Source organism: Nelumbo nucifera, chromosome 3 (assembly GCF_055504915.1).
Source record: "Nelumbo nucifera cultivar China Antique chromosome 3, China Antique-T2T, whole genome shotgun sequence".
Lineage (NCBI taxonomy): Eukaryota > Viridiplantae > Streptophyta > Magnoliopsida > Proteales > Nelumbonaceae > Nelumbo > Nelumbo nucifera.
The window spans coordinates 13,336,317-13,352,418 of NC_142651.1; the positions used below are offsets into that span (position 1 = coordinate 13,336,317).

General features: G+C 38.1%; 2 protein-coding genes across 3 annotated transcripts; one reads left to right on the plus strand and one right to left on the minus strand.

Moving 5' to 3' along the window:
• The first annotated feature begins 1,028 nt into the window (after positions 1 to 1,028).
• LOC104596859 (pectate lyase-like) lies at positions 1,029 to 3,221 on the plus strand. Its single transcript, XM_019197921.2, has 4 exons — positions 1,029 to 1,438; positions 1,638 to 2,295; positions 2,418 to 2,660; positions 2,791 to 3,221. The coding sequence occupies exons 1-4, from the start codon at positions 1,239 to 1,241 to the stop codon at positions 3,013 to 3,015; spliced, it is 1,326 nt and encodes a 441-aa protein (XP_019053466.2). The 5' UTR covers positions 1,029 to 1,238; the 3' UTR covers positions 3,016 to 3,221.
• Positions 3,222 to 3,316: 95 nt separating this feature from the next.
• LOC104596869 (isochorismate synthase, chloroplastic-like) lies at positions 3,317 to 15,674 on the minus strand. Of its 2 annotated transcripts, none has more exons than XM_010258194.3 (16): positions 15,199 to 15,674; positions 14,892 to 15,080; positions 13,278 to 13,516; positions 13,073 to 13,190; positions 12,858 to 12,974; positions 12,593 to 12,739; positions 12,090 to 12,164; positions 11,915 to 11,983; positions 10,278 to 10,396; positions 9,923 to 9,980; positions 9,648 to 9,758; positions 9,452 to 9,536; positions 4,548 to 4,645; positions 4,317 to 4,409; positions 4,141 to 4,216; positions 3,317 to 3,917 (listed from the first exon to the last, which is right to left on the minus strand). In XM_010258194.3, the coding sequence occupies exons 1-15, from the start codon at positions 15,301 to 15,303 to the stop codon at positions 4,178 to 4,180; spliced, it is 1,662 nt and encodes a 553-aa protein (XP_010256496.1). In that variant the 5' UTR covers positions 15,304 to 15,674; the 3' UTR covers positions 3,317 to 3,917; positions 4,141 to 4,177. The 2 variants fall into 2 exon arrangements, with proteins under 2 accessions (XP_010256496.1, XP_019053463.1); XM_019197918.2 differs by having other exon boundaries at positions 15,195 to 15,335.
• Between the last annotated feature and the right edge of the window lie 428 nt (positions 15,675 to 16,102).

The following is a 16,102-nucleotide window of genomic DNA, read 5'->3' on the forward strand; positions in this document are numbered from 1 at the left end:
GAGTGGGAAGTGTATTTATGTTTTGGCATGGACTCAGAAAATGCAAACCATTTACAGTATGTTGGAGTCATTTAGAAGTCAATTAAATTTGTGGGGGTCAAGAGTCTTAATAACGAGGAGAGATTTGCATCTGTACCTTTGACCGTGAGCATTGCTGGCTCCCCACAAAAATCTTGAGCTTGCCAATATGTGATTTAATAACATACTCTTATTGAATAAACACAGGAAGGTGTTTATTGCTCATTGGCTTGAAAACAGTAAAAATTCACAACTTGTCTCTGTGGCCTGTATTTTACAAACATCAATATTTTGGTTTTCATTGTTTTTTTTTTTTTTTTTTTTAAATTGCCACATCAGCAGAAAAATAAAAAAGACACATTTTTCAATTGTGTGTGTTTTCTGTTTTAAAAAGCAAAAAACAAATTAGTTTTGTTTAAAAAATGTGTCTTCAAACTAGAAATTAATTCAAAAGCACATTTTTGGTTTCAGTTTTGAAATAAAAAATTAAAATCACCTATATAACCAAGAACATGCTTTATTTGTTTTTATTTTAAGAACCGATTTGTTTTTAAATCAGATGGTTTTGATGAGCTGATTTTGAAACTGGCAACTGAGGCAATTTGATTAACCCATAATTGCAATAGGAAAGAAGAAAAATGAAGCCCATATTCAATTAATAGGAAAATAATTCAAACTACTTAATTTTCTTGGTATTATATTGGCTTAACTTGAATGAACCTTTGCTGTTCAGGAAAAAAAAACGGAATATATACCATTTCCAGAGACCGGTCGAGCCCACAATAGCGCAGAAGCCTGATAAATGAAAAATAAAGATTAATTGACCCTTTCCACGCTGAAGTATCTACTAATAAAATAGTAATAGAGACAAAGAAGAAGAAACAAAAAGAATCAACCGTTAATACGGTTGTTGTCAAGTGGATGGCCTTATCTCACGCCCCATCTCTCTCTCTCTCTCACCTGCCTGGTTTTAGCTTGTTTTGGCCACCATTTAAACACCTCTCCACAGGATGAGTTCGCTATAGCTAGCTCCTTAATAATAACAATCCGATTGAACCATGCTAAGTGTCTTGTAATTTGATTGGGTTCAATCGGTTGGGCTGATTTGGCTAGGTCTAGTCTTTTCTGTGAGAAATAAGCGTTAAACTCTAGACCTTGGCCACCACCATCTATCGCTAGATCAGACGGAAAATAAGCAGAGAGATAACAGAAACGAAACGATGGGTGCAACTAAGGCAATTTTATCTCTTTTTTTGTTGGCCTTCAACCTTGCTGTAATAACTCCGACGCTCCGAGCCCACATCGCCGAATTCGACGAAGTGTGGCAAAAACGAGCGGAGGAAGCCAAGAAGAATGCAATGGATGCGTATCACCCTAATCCCGATGAAGTCATCAATCACTTAAATATGAATGTCCACTTGTGGGTTCTCTTCCCAATCATCAATCCTCAATCCCAACCCCCATCATCATATTCATGTTCATCTTCATGCATCGTTGATCTTGATCGTCGTTGAATCACTCTTGATTATTATGATTTGCATCTGTAAAAGAAGTTTGATTATTATTATTTTTCTTTTTCTTTTTTTGTGGTGGTGGTGGTGGTGGTGCAACTACTGCAGGGCCATGCAGGAGAGCAACGGCACGAGGAGAAGCTTGAAAACAAAGCCATACGGTGGACCGTGCTTGGCGACCAACCCCATCGACCGCTGCTGGAGGTGCCAGAAGAACTGGTCCCGTAATCGCAAGAAGTTGGCGGATTGCGTCGTGGGCTTTGGCCGGAAGACCATCGGCGGAAAGTTGGGGAAATTCTACGTGGTCACTGATGGTTCCGACAACGACATGCTGAACCCAAAACCCGGCACACTGCGACACGCCGTGATCCAGAAGGAGCCACTGTGGATCATATTCGCACGTGACATGGTGATCAGGCTGAACCAAGAGCTTCTCATGGCCGGCGACAAGACGATCGACGCCAGAGGCGCTAACGTCCATGTCGCCTACGGCGCAGGCATCACCATCCAGTTCGTTAAGAACGTTATCATTCATGGCCTCCACGTTCATGACATAGTCCCTGGGTCCGGTGGACTCATCAGGGACTCCGTCGACCACTACGGTTTGAGGACACAAAGCGATGGCGATGGCATCTCCCTCTTTGGCGCCACTAATGTCTGGATTGATCACATCTCCATGTCCAACTGCAAGGATGGACTCATCGACGCCATCATGAGCACCACCGCCGTCACCGTCTCCAACTGTCACTTCACGCACCACAACGAGGTATTCATTCCATCAGAGTTGAAACAAATTGCATCCATCGACCCCTTGGAATTTGTGTACGTGTATAGCTGTCTGAAGTCTGAACTGAATGTCTAACGACGATGAATATGACGATGGTGCAGGTGATGTTGTTTGGAGCAAGCGGTAGCTATTCTGGGGATGCAGTCATGCAAATAACAGTGGCGTTCAACCACTTCGGGAGAGGACTGGTGCAGAGGATGCCGAGGTGCCGATGGGGATTCGCCCACGTCGTCAACAATGACTACACTCACTGGATCATGTATGCCATCGGTGGTAGCGAACACCCCACCATCATCAGCCAGGGCAACCGGTTCATCGCTCCTCCCACTTTGGCTGCCAAGGAGGTAATAAATCTACATATATAGCTAGTATTAACAAACAGGTGCTAACAGGTGGTGAAGAACGAAGATAGATCAAAATATATAAATCCCTTTTTTAGTTTACTCTGTGGGTCGGCCATGTATGTATCTGCAGGTGACCAAGAGGGATTATGCACCGGAGAGTGAATGGAAACATTGGACATGGAGATCAGAAGATGATCTGATGATGAACGGAGCATTCTTCGTACAATCAGGCAACCCTAGCAGAAAACATCCATTCTCTAAGAAGGATATGATTCCTGCAAAGCCTGGCACTTACGTAAGTACGCTTACTCGCTTCTCGGGTGCTCTCGGCTGCAAGATTAATAAACCTTGTTAATTTTCTTTTTTTCTTAATTTATTCTTCATCTATTCCTTCATTAATTCATATGAATGGAATGTATACTGTTTATTGCACAAATCATGGAGAGGGAGATCTATTATATGCATATATTATATATACAGAACAGTATTTTATTTTCAGATTGTATTATTGAGGATGTAGGAGAGTGACTATCATATATGGTTTGTTTATATTTCAATTCATCTCTCTCTCTCCCTCTCACTCTAAATAAAAGGATTGGCGTCCCAGTTGCAAGCAAACACGGATTTGGAATTACAAGTATAAATCAAGCTTCATCTGAAGAATATATGATCTATTTATTTATTTATTCAATAATTGTTCCTTCAAGCAAACGAGCATCCAATGGGCGGTTTACAAAACAATGAATTTCAATGTAAGATGACAAAACCTTATCAACCAATAATAAATGTGGAAACCAAAGAAAAGCAACTCAAAACAGTTTCATTTACTTGAAACCGAGTTAATATGCTAGAAAAGATCTCCAATCCTTCACTCCCGGTTGGCAGGCAGATATTCTACTGAAGCTGCTGCTAAAGATAGTTTAACCTTGATTAACTCATGCGACATCCTCTTTGATGAAGATTCTGATGCTCCTTTCTAGAAGGATAATTACTACCACCACACACCAAAACTCTTTATAGAGCAACTGTAAATATTTACAGGTAAATTCTCTCAGCGCTGCAACAGTGTAGAGCAGAAACGCTTCTCAATTCCCTTTCTTGTTAAGTACCAAGATTTACATTCTCAAAGATATCAGCATACTATCTTAATATTTAAATGTTCTGTAAAAAATGGACATCAACAATATCCAAGGCAGGTCATGAAGTACTACTGTAAAGGCCCCTTTGCAAGACCAGCATAACCATGTTCCGATCAGTCTGTAATTGCCAAAAAAAAAGAAAAAAGAAAAAGAAAAAGAAATGAGAGAAGTATGCAGCAAAGGTAAAATTAATTTCTTATGCTGGTCTTCTGGACAGATTATATCACTACAGAGGGTAAGTGAATTACTAACTCATATAACTAGTCCAAGCAAAGAACAAAGAAATATTAAATTTTGAAACCGAAGCTGTAAATCACAAATCTGTATTTCAGAACCCTAACCTTTTCCGTTGGAATCTTAGAAAAACCGTTCTTGGTGTCAAGAAAGAGGCACTTCACATTCTATCAACTTGGTGAACTGAAAAAAAAAAAAGAGAGGGAGAGAGAAAAAGATTGATTTAAAATACTTGAATCTTCTTCTGCACAACTAATTGTCACATACACACACACAGAGAGACCTGGGATGTCTTGAGTTCCAATTCTTCCCACTCCAAAGATGAATTTGTTCCTTCCACTATACCAGCACCAGCATAAACTAATGCTCCAACACCCTAAATTTAAAGTTGTTCAAAACAAGTTTTGACAATAGTTTATTAGGTCTATTTGTAAATATTAAAATATATGATGAAATGTACAGTGATATAGATATCCTTGTAAGGTAATGTTCAACAAGGTAATATCAATCTCACCTTTTCCACCAAGGCTGATCTAATTCCTACTGCAAATTCAGACTCTCTTCCTCCAAACCAACCAACAGGGCCAGCATACATTCCCCGATCAAACATTTCTGAACAACCAGAATATAGAAATGCTCAGCAGTAAATGACTAGAAGTTTATTTACAAAGATAGCATCCAGAATATGATTCTCAGTTCCATTTTCATGCAAAAAAAGAGTATTGGCACCTCGAGAATAAAGTAACTGCATGACAATCATCTGTAATAAAATGCTTCCAAAATATCATCACCATCATTATCATCACCCAAGCCTTAATCCAACTATATGGGGTCGGATAAAATGCTTCTAAAATATATAACATTTAAATATGGCTATAATAAGCATGTTGAATATCAAGGTGTGTATAATGTTCTCAGATAAATAAGCCATCTAACTAAAGAAACTGTACTTTCTTGAGCACTTGAGGAGGTCACTGTAAGAATCACATTCTACCAGTTTTGAACAAAATTATGAACAATTTGTAACTAAGTTTGCAGATAAGGAAAGGGCATTGTTAATCAAAATTATACACTATCTCAAGGAACAATAATAAAAGAGGCATTTAAGTTCGTACTCATTTGCAAAATTAGACAAAAGAGAAGCACAGCATAATGGATTTACATTAAGTTGCATGCACTGTCATTACTGGTTTCCAAAAACTTGTTTTAGATGTGGTCAAATGAGGATGAAGTGAACCAAGTCGGAATAAGATAACTATAGTTGGTGGATAAATAAGGATGAAGTGATATTGTTCAATTCAGTTATACAAGTAAATAGTCATTTATGTATGTCCTACTATTCATTACAGTGTACACTCAGGAGCTTGTACAACATTATGATATCATCAGTAATGCTCTGCACCAATACATTGTATAAATACACCTATAAATTATGCTCGTGCTGGTGCTTTATGAAGATGCATGAGTACTGAGTACAGAGACAATATTCTATTGAAATCATTATTCATTAAAAAAAAATCTATTGAAATTATTGATATACAATATGAACAGTAAATATCTTCAACCAATCCTAAAAATGCTAGAAATGAAAACAAGGTTAAAGAGTTCAGCAATTTCTGAAAGGAAAACCTAAAAATCAGAATTTCCCCATGAATTGTGTTTAGTGCAATAGTCATGTAAAATCCCTGAGTTAAGTAGATGGGCTGAGAATCTGACCAAATGACAACATTTTTTTTTTTTGAGAAAATGTAAAGTATTGCATTAATCTGAAATAAAACATGTACAAAGCCCTGTTCAGTAAGTTACTGCACAGGGACCACCATCCAATCTTTGTGTACTGATTACACTCTATACCTAGATACAAAAAGAATTTAATCTGAACAAAACATGTACAAAATCCTGTTCAATAAGGTACTGCACAGGAACAAGCATCCAATCTTTTGTGTATTGATTATACTGTATACATAGATACAAAAAGACTACTAAAATCAAAGAACTGTAAGGTATATCCTTTATCTGCTTGTGTACTGATGTCCAAGAGTACATTCTACCCCAGAAACTTTTCAAAACTGTCTCATCTGTGCTATATTTACTCCAAAAAGTCTCCTATTTCTCTCTGTCTAAATTGACCAAATCACTGCCGCCGGAATCACTTCCCATAAGACCACCTTCAGATTCTTTGGAAATTATATTTTTTCCTCAAACAACCCTAAAGCTTTTACCTATAAAAAGTACAGTTTTTCCTTCAAACTCTTTTCTCTGGAAATCTCCATCTCTTCACAGTTCAGCCTGACATAAAGCAATTTAACTGCGAAGATTCCTCATTTTTCCCCCACCCAAATTCTTTTATCTGATCATGCACTATCATGTCGGATTGTGTTGATTCTTTTTTGATTCTTTGCATCAACTCCATCCACTGCCCTATTTGCCAATCATTCAAATTTCTTCTAAATGTGGACCAGTCACCTGAACTTCTATCATGTGAAAAAAAAAACCTCTGAAATCATGCACTCCTTTTTTTATTGATAAATATGAAATCATGCACTCCTTGTTCTGTGCAATCTCAAACAGTGTTGGGAACACCCCCTTTAGAGGGTGGTTTCCACACCTAATATCATGCCAAACTTTATCCTCGTTCCATCTCCAACCTCATATTTAATGTCGTGCCAGAACTTTATGCCTCTCCATACACATCCATAAGATATATTGGTCTCTCCTGCATCCTAATTTAGATTGCTTGATCCATATGTTGCCAAAATTGTTCTTCTCCACAGGATATTAGGTTGTTCATTCTATCTCCAGTACCATTTACCCAAACATGCCACATTAAGTTTTCTAATTTTTCTCACCCCTAGGCCCCCAACCTCCCTTGATCTGAAAACCTTGCTCCACTTGACTAAATGGATCTTATACCCTTCCTTCCATCCTTGCATAAGATGTCTCTCATTCTCTTTTCAATTGCTTTTTATGCACTTTCCTGAATTGGGAATAATGAGAGCAGATAAATCAGAAGAAAGGCCAAAACACTTTTGATTAGTGTGTAGTGTCAGTTTTCCTCCTTTTGACAGGTATCTTGTTTTCCAAGAGGCCAGTTTCCTTTCATTTTTCTTCACTACCAGCTCCCAAATCTTCTTTGACACACATTTTTTGCCTAAAGGCATTCCCAAGTACTCAGACCAAATGACATCATCAGATCTTTAATTAATGCAAGTCTTAGGCTGCACGTAAGACTGCTCTTGGGAACCACAAATATGGTTATCCAGAGTGGGAAGGCCAATAAAGAAACTGTTTCTATTGAAGCTGAAGCCCTTTTCCCTCCAAGAACAAGCTAAAACCTCCTTTTGGCTTCTGGCTTCTATGGGAACTAATAAGTAAAAAATTCATAACATGTGCACAAACTGAAACTTTAAAACATGTTCTAAATACCTAAAGTCCCTTCTAATTAATATTTTTTAAATGATTGATATGTGCCTAAACCTTTGATCATGATTAAAAGCTGCATTTTACATTGAAAACAAATTGCAAATATTCTTGTTATAGAACGTACAACCTTTAATAGTACTTCCACAAAGTGATTCCATGGAAGCAGAGCCTGAATCAGGGGACCAGGACCCCCCCCCCCCCCCCACCACCAAAAAAAAGAAAAGAAAAAAAAAAAAGAAAATTGATAGTATATCCTCATTAGCCTCTATAGCATCACTGTAACAGTATTTATGGATCTCGAATATCCCCACTCATAAAAAGGAGCACAAGTACAACCTTTTAATTTGATCCAACATTAAAAAATCAATACACCCTACACATAAATGAGAAAAGTTGGTTAAATGTAAATAATCTTTTTTTGAAAGGCATTTAATTAGATCTAAATATGCCCTTTCCAAAAATCATCCTCTTCCTAAATTTAAGGAACCTTAAGAGTCATATAATCCCTGCTTAGACAAATCCTGCCTGAAGAGGTAGGTGAAACTGAACCTTCATGATAGTCACATGCATTACACTGCATACCCCAACCTCAATATGGTTCATGGATACTATGTTCATCCTAGACATGGAAGTTACAAAGAGGAAATTATTGGTTTAGGAGGGTATAAAATGACTCCCTCTACATATGTTTTATGGAAGCTTGCACCAGCCAACAGACTTAATAATGTAGAATAGCCTTAAGGATGATTTCTCTCACAAATAAAGAAGAACAAGAGAACAATGGAAGAAAACAATGAATAGATGCATTGTAGCATCTATTTGTTTAGGAAAAATGGATAGAGTCCATCTATTTGTCTAGTTTATAATCCTGAACTTTCTTTTATTTTTTGGACACCAGTGACATTTCTGTAATCTTCTATATATCCAGTGTGAGGTTCAGCCATAGGGAGTTGTCCTATATCTTCTTTTATCTGTCCAAGGCTGTTGTAGACCTGTTCATGGGCCAGGTCCAGGTAACCCGGCAAGCTTCTTGGCTCGGCCTGTTTTGAGGCCTGCTGGCTTGTTCTCGGGCTGTAAGTGTTAGGCCTGATTATTTTTCAGGCCGGGATTGGACTTTTTAAATAAGCCTGGCCCAATAATATATATATATATATAAAACTTGTATTACTATTTTGTCTTTGGTATTTTGTGTGTGTGTTTTTAACTTGGGTGTATAATTGTATCTTGGAAAGCAATATTTTTTATGTGCAAAATATGTAACTGGAACAAGTTAAAAAATACGGAATTAGAAGATAGAACTAAGATATTGCATAACGTACATCAGGATTTGGGATTTGCCACTTTGGGCTTTATATTAGGGCTGGGCTCAGGCTCAAGAATAGGCCTGATAATCAAGCCGGGCTTGGGCTCAGGCCTAGGCATTTTCTGTTAATAAGTGGTAAAGCCCACCCTGTGAACAGGTCTACCAAGCAAGCCTTATATTCTTTTATTGAGATCTATGTTCATTGATGACTATCAACAGACATGCATTGTCATGTTAACTGTTAAAGCATCTTCAAATATATTGATAAGAGAATGAAGGCTCTATACATCAATGTTGACTTTGACATTAAGAGGGAAGAAATCCACACACCTTAGTTGAAAAGTGGAGGTATGGTCAATTAATGTTATCCCTAGAGGAAATAAGTTGGAAAGCATCTTAGACAAGCTAAGCAAGATAAACAGTTACGCACCAGCTTGAAAAAGAGGGCTATAGGAAATACTTTCTTTCTTATGAAAGAAAACTATTTAAGTTGTTTAGAAGTAATATCTAAGATATAGCAAATGGAATAAGGAGCATGCAATGCTCCCAACCACCCAACAAGTTCACATTCTAGAAGTCACTACAACTAAATGATCTCCAATCTTCAAAGCTATCTAGGAACAAAAAAATTACATATTCTTTTCCTAGTATATTTGTAGCTAAACAGAACTGGCACAATGGCCTAGACATACCAGTTTCAGCTATAAATTGGCGTGCCTGTTCTGTAGGAAATCCACAGACTGCTGGACTGGGGTGAAGAGAATTCAAGATGTCAAACTAGGAAAAGAAAGACCAAATATCAGGACCTTATTTAACCCATCACTCCCTAGGAAAGGAAGACAATGTCAAAATCTGAAAGTTATGAATGTGTATAGTGTCTGACACTACCTCATCATCTTCACTTCTTAATCTGCCTGACAATTGTGCATAGAGATGTTGTACACGTGGAAGTTTTCGAATTGCTTTCTTTGGTTCCACTAAAACCATCTTGCATATAAGCTGCACAACAGGACATGAGCATTCAAAAAGATTTAGCAGATGAAAATTGAACGGATGATAAATGACAACATGAATATAGCAAAAAATACCAGATTCCCCACATTTCTGGCATCATTATAAAAAAAGGAAAAATTGAAGAATCCGCATGTTCATAGCTAACTTGCCTCTAGATTTCTTTTAATGTTCTCTCGCACAATAGTAAACTCAAGATGGTCCTTTGGGCTGTGAAATAAAAAGAAACCACCAGTCAATTGTAAGAGAGCCGATTGTATAATGATCATAAAAAGCAACTCTCTTCCCAGTGTCTAAAGACATTTAGGATGAAATGAGGTGTTATACTCGCCCAAGTATGAGGTGTAGCCTCAAAGGGCAAGGTGCAAACCTTATGAACAGGCAAATTTCTGGTTTTGTTCCACTATTTTAATGGGCACAATTGCACTTTATAAGGCCAACAGAGTAAATTGATATATATATATATATATATACCACTTAACCATTATGCTTGAATTCAAAATAAACCTGAAGAGTAGGTCACGTTCTATTTGAAGATCTACAGCCTCTGATCCACTCCTACCACGGGTTCCAGCTAAAGCTTCACTGCAGACACTAAGACACTTCCGGTGAAATAGCTGCTCTGGCTATCACAAAGTTAAGTAAGAAGTTAGATCATAGCACTTACATCTGTGTGTAAATTATTATTATAATAAGCCATGCCTCATAATTGATAAACTTTTTCTCAAAATGGACAGATGGTAGGTTTTTTTCTCTGTTGGATACTCTTCAGGAGAATATAAAGGACAATCAGTATTCACTCCAGCCTTTCCATTGGAATTCCATCTAAGGCAGAAACTTAATAGCCACACCCCACAAAATTTCTACCAGATATCAGATAGCATTACAAAGGAGGCATATGTAGTAAATATTTCTACATTAGCTTAAGCTAATGTAGGAATTCTCATAACATTGTTCCAAAAATGGACAGATAAACATGAAATAAGGGAAAAATTTATCCAAATGGTGATTTAGGACAGAGAGATACTACTAGAAGAAATCACATGATAAATACAATCAACGAAGAAATTGCATATGATACTGAGACATTATAGGTATCCTTGATGAAGTTTGATGTATAAGCAAAAGAATCATGGACTGTACTCTCATTTGAATCACTTTATTCATTAGCCTTTAGTTAACATAGATTCAATCCGATTGACAAAACTAATTTCCTTGGTTATGCTTATTTTTCTCATTATGAGAGGGAGGTGCATAACATCCACCTAACACCATTTTGCAAAAAAAAAATGCCCATGATTGATATATATGCTCTAGCTTCAAGGACAGAATTTTCAACAACCTGGTTGTTATTAGGCATAAGTTGTCCATAAAAGATAACAACAGAAGCTGGGATATATTAATTCCTTTATTTCTTTTTTATTTTCTTTTATTTTAGGTCATAATACTTCAAATAATTAGGTAAACGGAATCTTTTTTTCTTTATAGATGTGTATATATCTATTCAGTGTATATCAGTAGAATAGTTGTCTAGTCAGCTAACCAACTTGTGAGCACCACAGATTCAAGGTTGCATATTCAGGGACTTCTTTTTAACATCTCGTTAGCAAGAGATTAATAATAAGAGGGCAAGGATGCCAATCATAGGGATCAACCATTACTCTTATTGCTTAATCAGATTTCTTCACTTGAGCTCTTTGCAGTCATTATACTTGTCAACTTCTCGATATATCCTACATTAATACAATAGTAATGGAGAAGAATAGCAAATAAGAAGTTATTTCAACACCAATAGGAACATGAAATTTCATCTTATGCTTTTGTATGTGCTGTACTTTAAAAGGAAAGATCCTGTAGAACACTTATCCTTATAATTTTGGATTCCCTTTGGTTGCATCAGTTGCCCATTTCATTAGATTCGAAATTTTCACTGTAATCAACTTTCTACTGTCTGAGAAATAAGCAACTCTAAATTGCATTGACCTATATCAATGCAACTACATGAAGACTCTAGCATAACAAGTTTCATCAGAAAAGGTTGGTGGAAGGTGCAATACGAAGGAAAAGTGGAAACAGATTATAAGAAGCATTAGCGAAAGCAGAAAAAGCAGGGCACAAGTTTCCAAAATTTTGGTTTCACATACAGTGTTTCCAATAAATGCTGGTGCATCAGGTGGCTGAATACAGAACTGATATGCATTTTGTCCTTCAACCTACATATGTTTATTTGAAATTCTCAATAATTTGATCTGAAGATGAATCATACACAGCCATGAGTTTATTGAATATGATAGCCAAAAAAAAACAAAAAAAGAATACCTGCAAACAAGCTAACCATGTTATAGGGTCAATATCAATGGTAGAAACAATTCTGCTACTCCTTGCAAGTACAACCTAAATTTCCACGAAAACCTTGATGTGTCAGAACAAGTATAAGATGAGAAATAAAAATTGAACTGGAGATGGTAGCTCATAAGAAACTACAAAATAAAAAAGAAAAGAAAAATTCCTTCCAGGTTTCAACATTATGGGTTGTGTAAACTGTAAACTGAATTGTGGCTTGTGCAGCGATGGTCTTGAAACTTGTGAAGCCATTTAATGAAGAGACTTTTTTTTTGCTTCATGGGGGCTACACAATGGGGGGTGGCCTATCCCCCATACCTATATAACCCCCAACCGTGGTGGCAATGGGATTTGATCCCAAATCTCCGCTACAACTAGCCAGAGGATAAATGTTTTGCCGTTAAACTGTGGGGTTAAAACTAGAAAGAAACTGTGGTAATTAACGGAGCATAAGATGATTTGATTGAAATCTTGAATACCTTAATCAGTCCTGATTTACCACTATTTATCATCTGCAAAGCTCTGTTAACAGCAATATCCCAAGATGCCTTGCTAGGAACATGATAGTTGCTGAGGATGAATCCATTTGGAACTTCCTTTTGTAACTTTGCAACAAAGGAAGAGATCTGTGATAATGAAAATTATGCTAAAATTAAAATGGAATAAAGAGATTGTTGAGTAAAAGGATAACAGGCAACATGAGACTGTACAAATTGAAGTCACATTCATCATCAAATTTTTTACCTGGCTCATTGTAGCTTGAACCATGCCTACTGCATTTTCCCAAGTCCACAAAAGGGTGTCATCCCATGCAATGGTGGTAGCAAGCATAGAACTTCCTTCAAGTTCATCAAACTCAACCTGTCATTTAGCCTTGAACCATGTTGTTTAAATGCTAAAGAGAAACATGTCTATAATCATAGACTGTTAAGTGTTACTGTAGAAAACAGCTTATCTACCTGAGGAATCATGAAGTAAAATGAACCGAAACCTTCCCACTCGGATGAGATTTTGGTCCTTGCATCAAACCGGATAGCCCCATATGCACGAATTAAAGGGCAATCTCTAGAGAGGAACCTTGATTGAAGGAAGAAAAAAAGAATATATAGTGTTAGGATAAGATCACCAAAGCCATATAGCAGTGTCTAGTCTAAAAAATGTTACCTTTTTATACACTTCCAATCATCTAATGAAAAAGGATGTAACTGCTGGAAGAAGACAGCGGACCCCACCCCAGCAACGCTAACCAACTTGTGTCCCCTTGGGTTTTGGCAATCTCCATTGGTAAAATCCAAGAAAAAATCCAAAGGGTTACTCTGTTTTCTACCAGAGAAGTAGCAACGAGGAAGTGGGTGCTGAGCATAGAGCCAACCAATGGCCTCAATTTGTTGTTGAATTGGCACCTTCAGACCCAAACATCACAAGTGAGAAACTCTATTTTAAATCTTGATTAGAGACGTGGCATAAAGATTTACTTGGTCTTCACACCCATTTTCTTTGGTATATACAGTTAGCACGCCTGCAACTTTTAGGAGTTAACAGAAACCAAGGAGCTTATGGGGCAGGGCCGTACAACTTTTCGCAATCAAGTCCATGTGAAAAAGTACAGGAGAAATTTGAATAATTTTCTCTATAAAATGCTTCGATCTTGGAGCCCAAGACGATGACAAACCGACACCATAGGCTGTGGGAGCCATGTCTATAGAAGGAGGTGTGTATTGAACGGCAAAGAATTCTATTTGAGGATTTATTCAACATGACTGCTCTTGCATAATCATGATTACCAAGCTACAAGTTCAATTCTTTGTTTTCATCGCCCTATACACAAGGACCACTTGAAAGTTAGTCCTGTAATTTTTTATTTTTTTTTTTTTGGTCCTAAGAACAAATTAGATGAACTTGTTGCTGTTTATGGGCTATGAGAGTGAGGAGATCAATCATTTTGCTCGAAGTCAACATTTATGGTTCACAATCACAATCAGTCAATCACATTTTTTCTACCCAAAAAAAAAAAAAGGTTTCACTCAATCACTCCATCACTCAGTCAAATAGCGGGGGCCGGGGGTAAAATGGTTGGTCCCACTCACACATCGATTGTAGTGCCATGCGTGAATACGGTTCGGAAGTGGTTCTACACATTACTTTTATCGGATCTACCCTGAGCCGAACCAGAGAACAGGGTTGAAATTTGCAAAAACAAAACCTAGTCTACTGGAACTAATTCCTCCCTAACTAAAAATTGGGATTTGCGCTGAACGATGACCATCTCATCGATCTAGGTGGGCTTGCTTACTTACTTTAACAGTAGCTAAGAGAACTGTTCCGTCAAAAATCAACCACGTGGAACAGTCTGAGCCACAGATTTGGTGTCCAGTCGACTGACACAGCACTCCGCATCAGCGCTCCACAGCGTTTCTGCCGTGTATTGGGAACACTTCCTAGATGTTCCCATGCGCCAATCTGATCTCGACACGAGCCACCACTCACCAGCGAGCTCAACAATGTTTTATAAAAAAAAAATGGACCGGCTACGGTACTAAACAATCATTTCCAGGGAGAATTTAGTCTTTATACAAAAAAATGGATATCACCTATGGCTATGGGCTATGGGCTATGGGCTATGGGCTATGACCAACATTAAGCAAGATTTTTTTATTTTATCTTATCAACTAGCTGAAAAACAGAGTCTCCTGCGCCTGGGCATTGGGCACCATGAATGAACCAACTACGATGAAGACGATAGACTTTAGAGGTGCAACTGCAACCTGTAAAATTTACCTCAAGACGGATAATTCCGGAACTAAAACCTGGTGGATCTGATTTCAGCTCAGAGATTGCCCAGTTGAGCCTGTCCATAGCCATTGCTGGTGTTCCAACCGCCGGAAACGTCCTGGTCTCAACAGTTCCGATTGGGATTTTTGGGTCTCCTTCGCATCCATTCATGGACAGCGAGCAAATCCGGTACCCCTGTTCCACGATAACATCCATTTATGATTTATGTAGCGAACCTTTTTTCCTTTCCTTTTCATATTCAAAAAAGAATGTAGTAAGGTGGATAAATTCAGAATTCAGAAGACATACTCACATAACGAGCTGAGGCAAGGGAGTGGCGGATTGAAACTGGCGATAGCGAAACACCATACTTGACAGGCTCTGTGAACCCGGCAATTGACCGAGCTGCCGCAGCCATCACACAGCTAGCGGCTCTCCTACCACACAAGCAAGCGAAAACCGGCGAACACGACAGAAACAGGTTTTCGTTTTCTGCTGTAAGTTACTAAGCTCAAATGACTGAGCGGAATACAACCTGGAGGCCTTGATGCCTTTACGGAAGAATACCCGTCTCCTGAAGACGACTCAAGTAAGTTCTCTGTTTGGCGGTGATGAAAGGGAAAGATTGGCTCTTCGGCGGATTATGTTAGGGCTTGAGAGGTATCACCGCGTTGGCGACTGGTTGCCGTTTTGAACTCAGCAGCGGTGGTGACTGGTGAGAGAGAGAGAGAGAGAGAGAGTTGCCGCTTCTTGAAGGGAGACAGGAGCGGTGGGAGAGTTGAGAGAGAGACCGAATGGCAACTCGAAATTATGTTTCATATGAGAACCTTCAGATAAACATGGGCCCTCTCTCTCTCACACAGTCACAGACTCACAGGACAATCCATGAATGCCTCGTGCCAGTTTATGGCCCACTACCGCTCATTGCTCAATCTTTCTCTTCCATTTATGACTGGCGTGGAGCGTAATGATTGGACCGAAAGACTGTCATACAGCTATCAAGATCAGCTAAACAGTTCTCTGGTCTAGTCAGGAACAAGAGCTTGATGCTCTCCCTCTCCACCTCTTCCTTGGTAATGGTAGATAACTTATGTATCACATACTCAGAAGGCCAACTTTTTTTAGGCTCTGCGTTTGATTTTGATTGGAGTAAGTTTTATATAAAAAATTGATTTTAGTACGGTTGAATTTTACATCGTATAGTGATGACAGTCTAC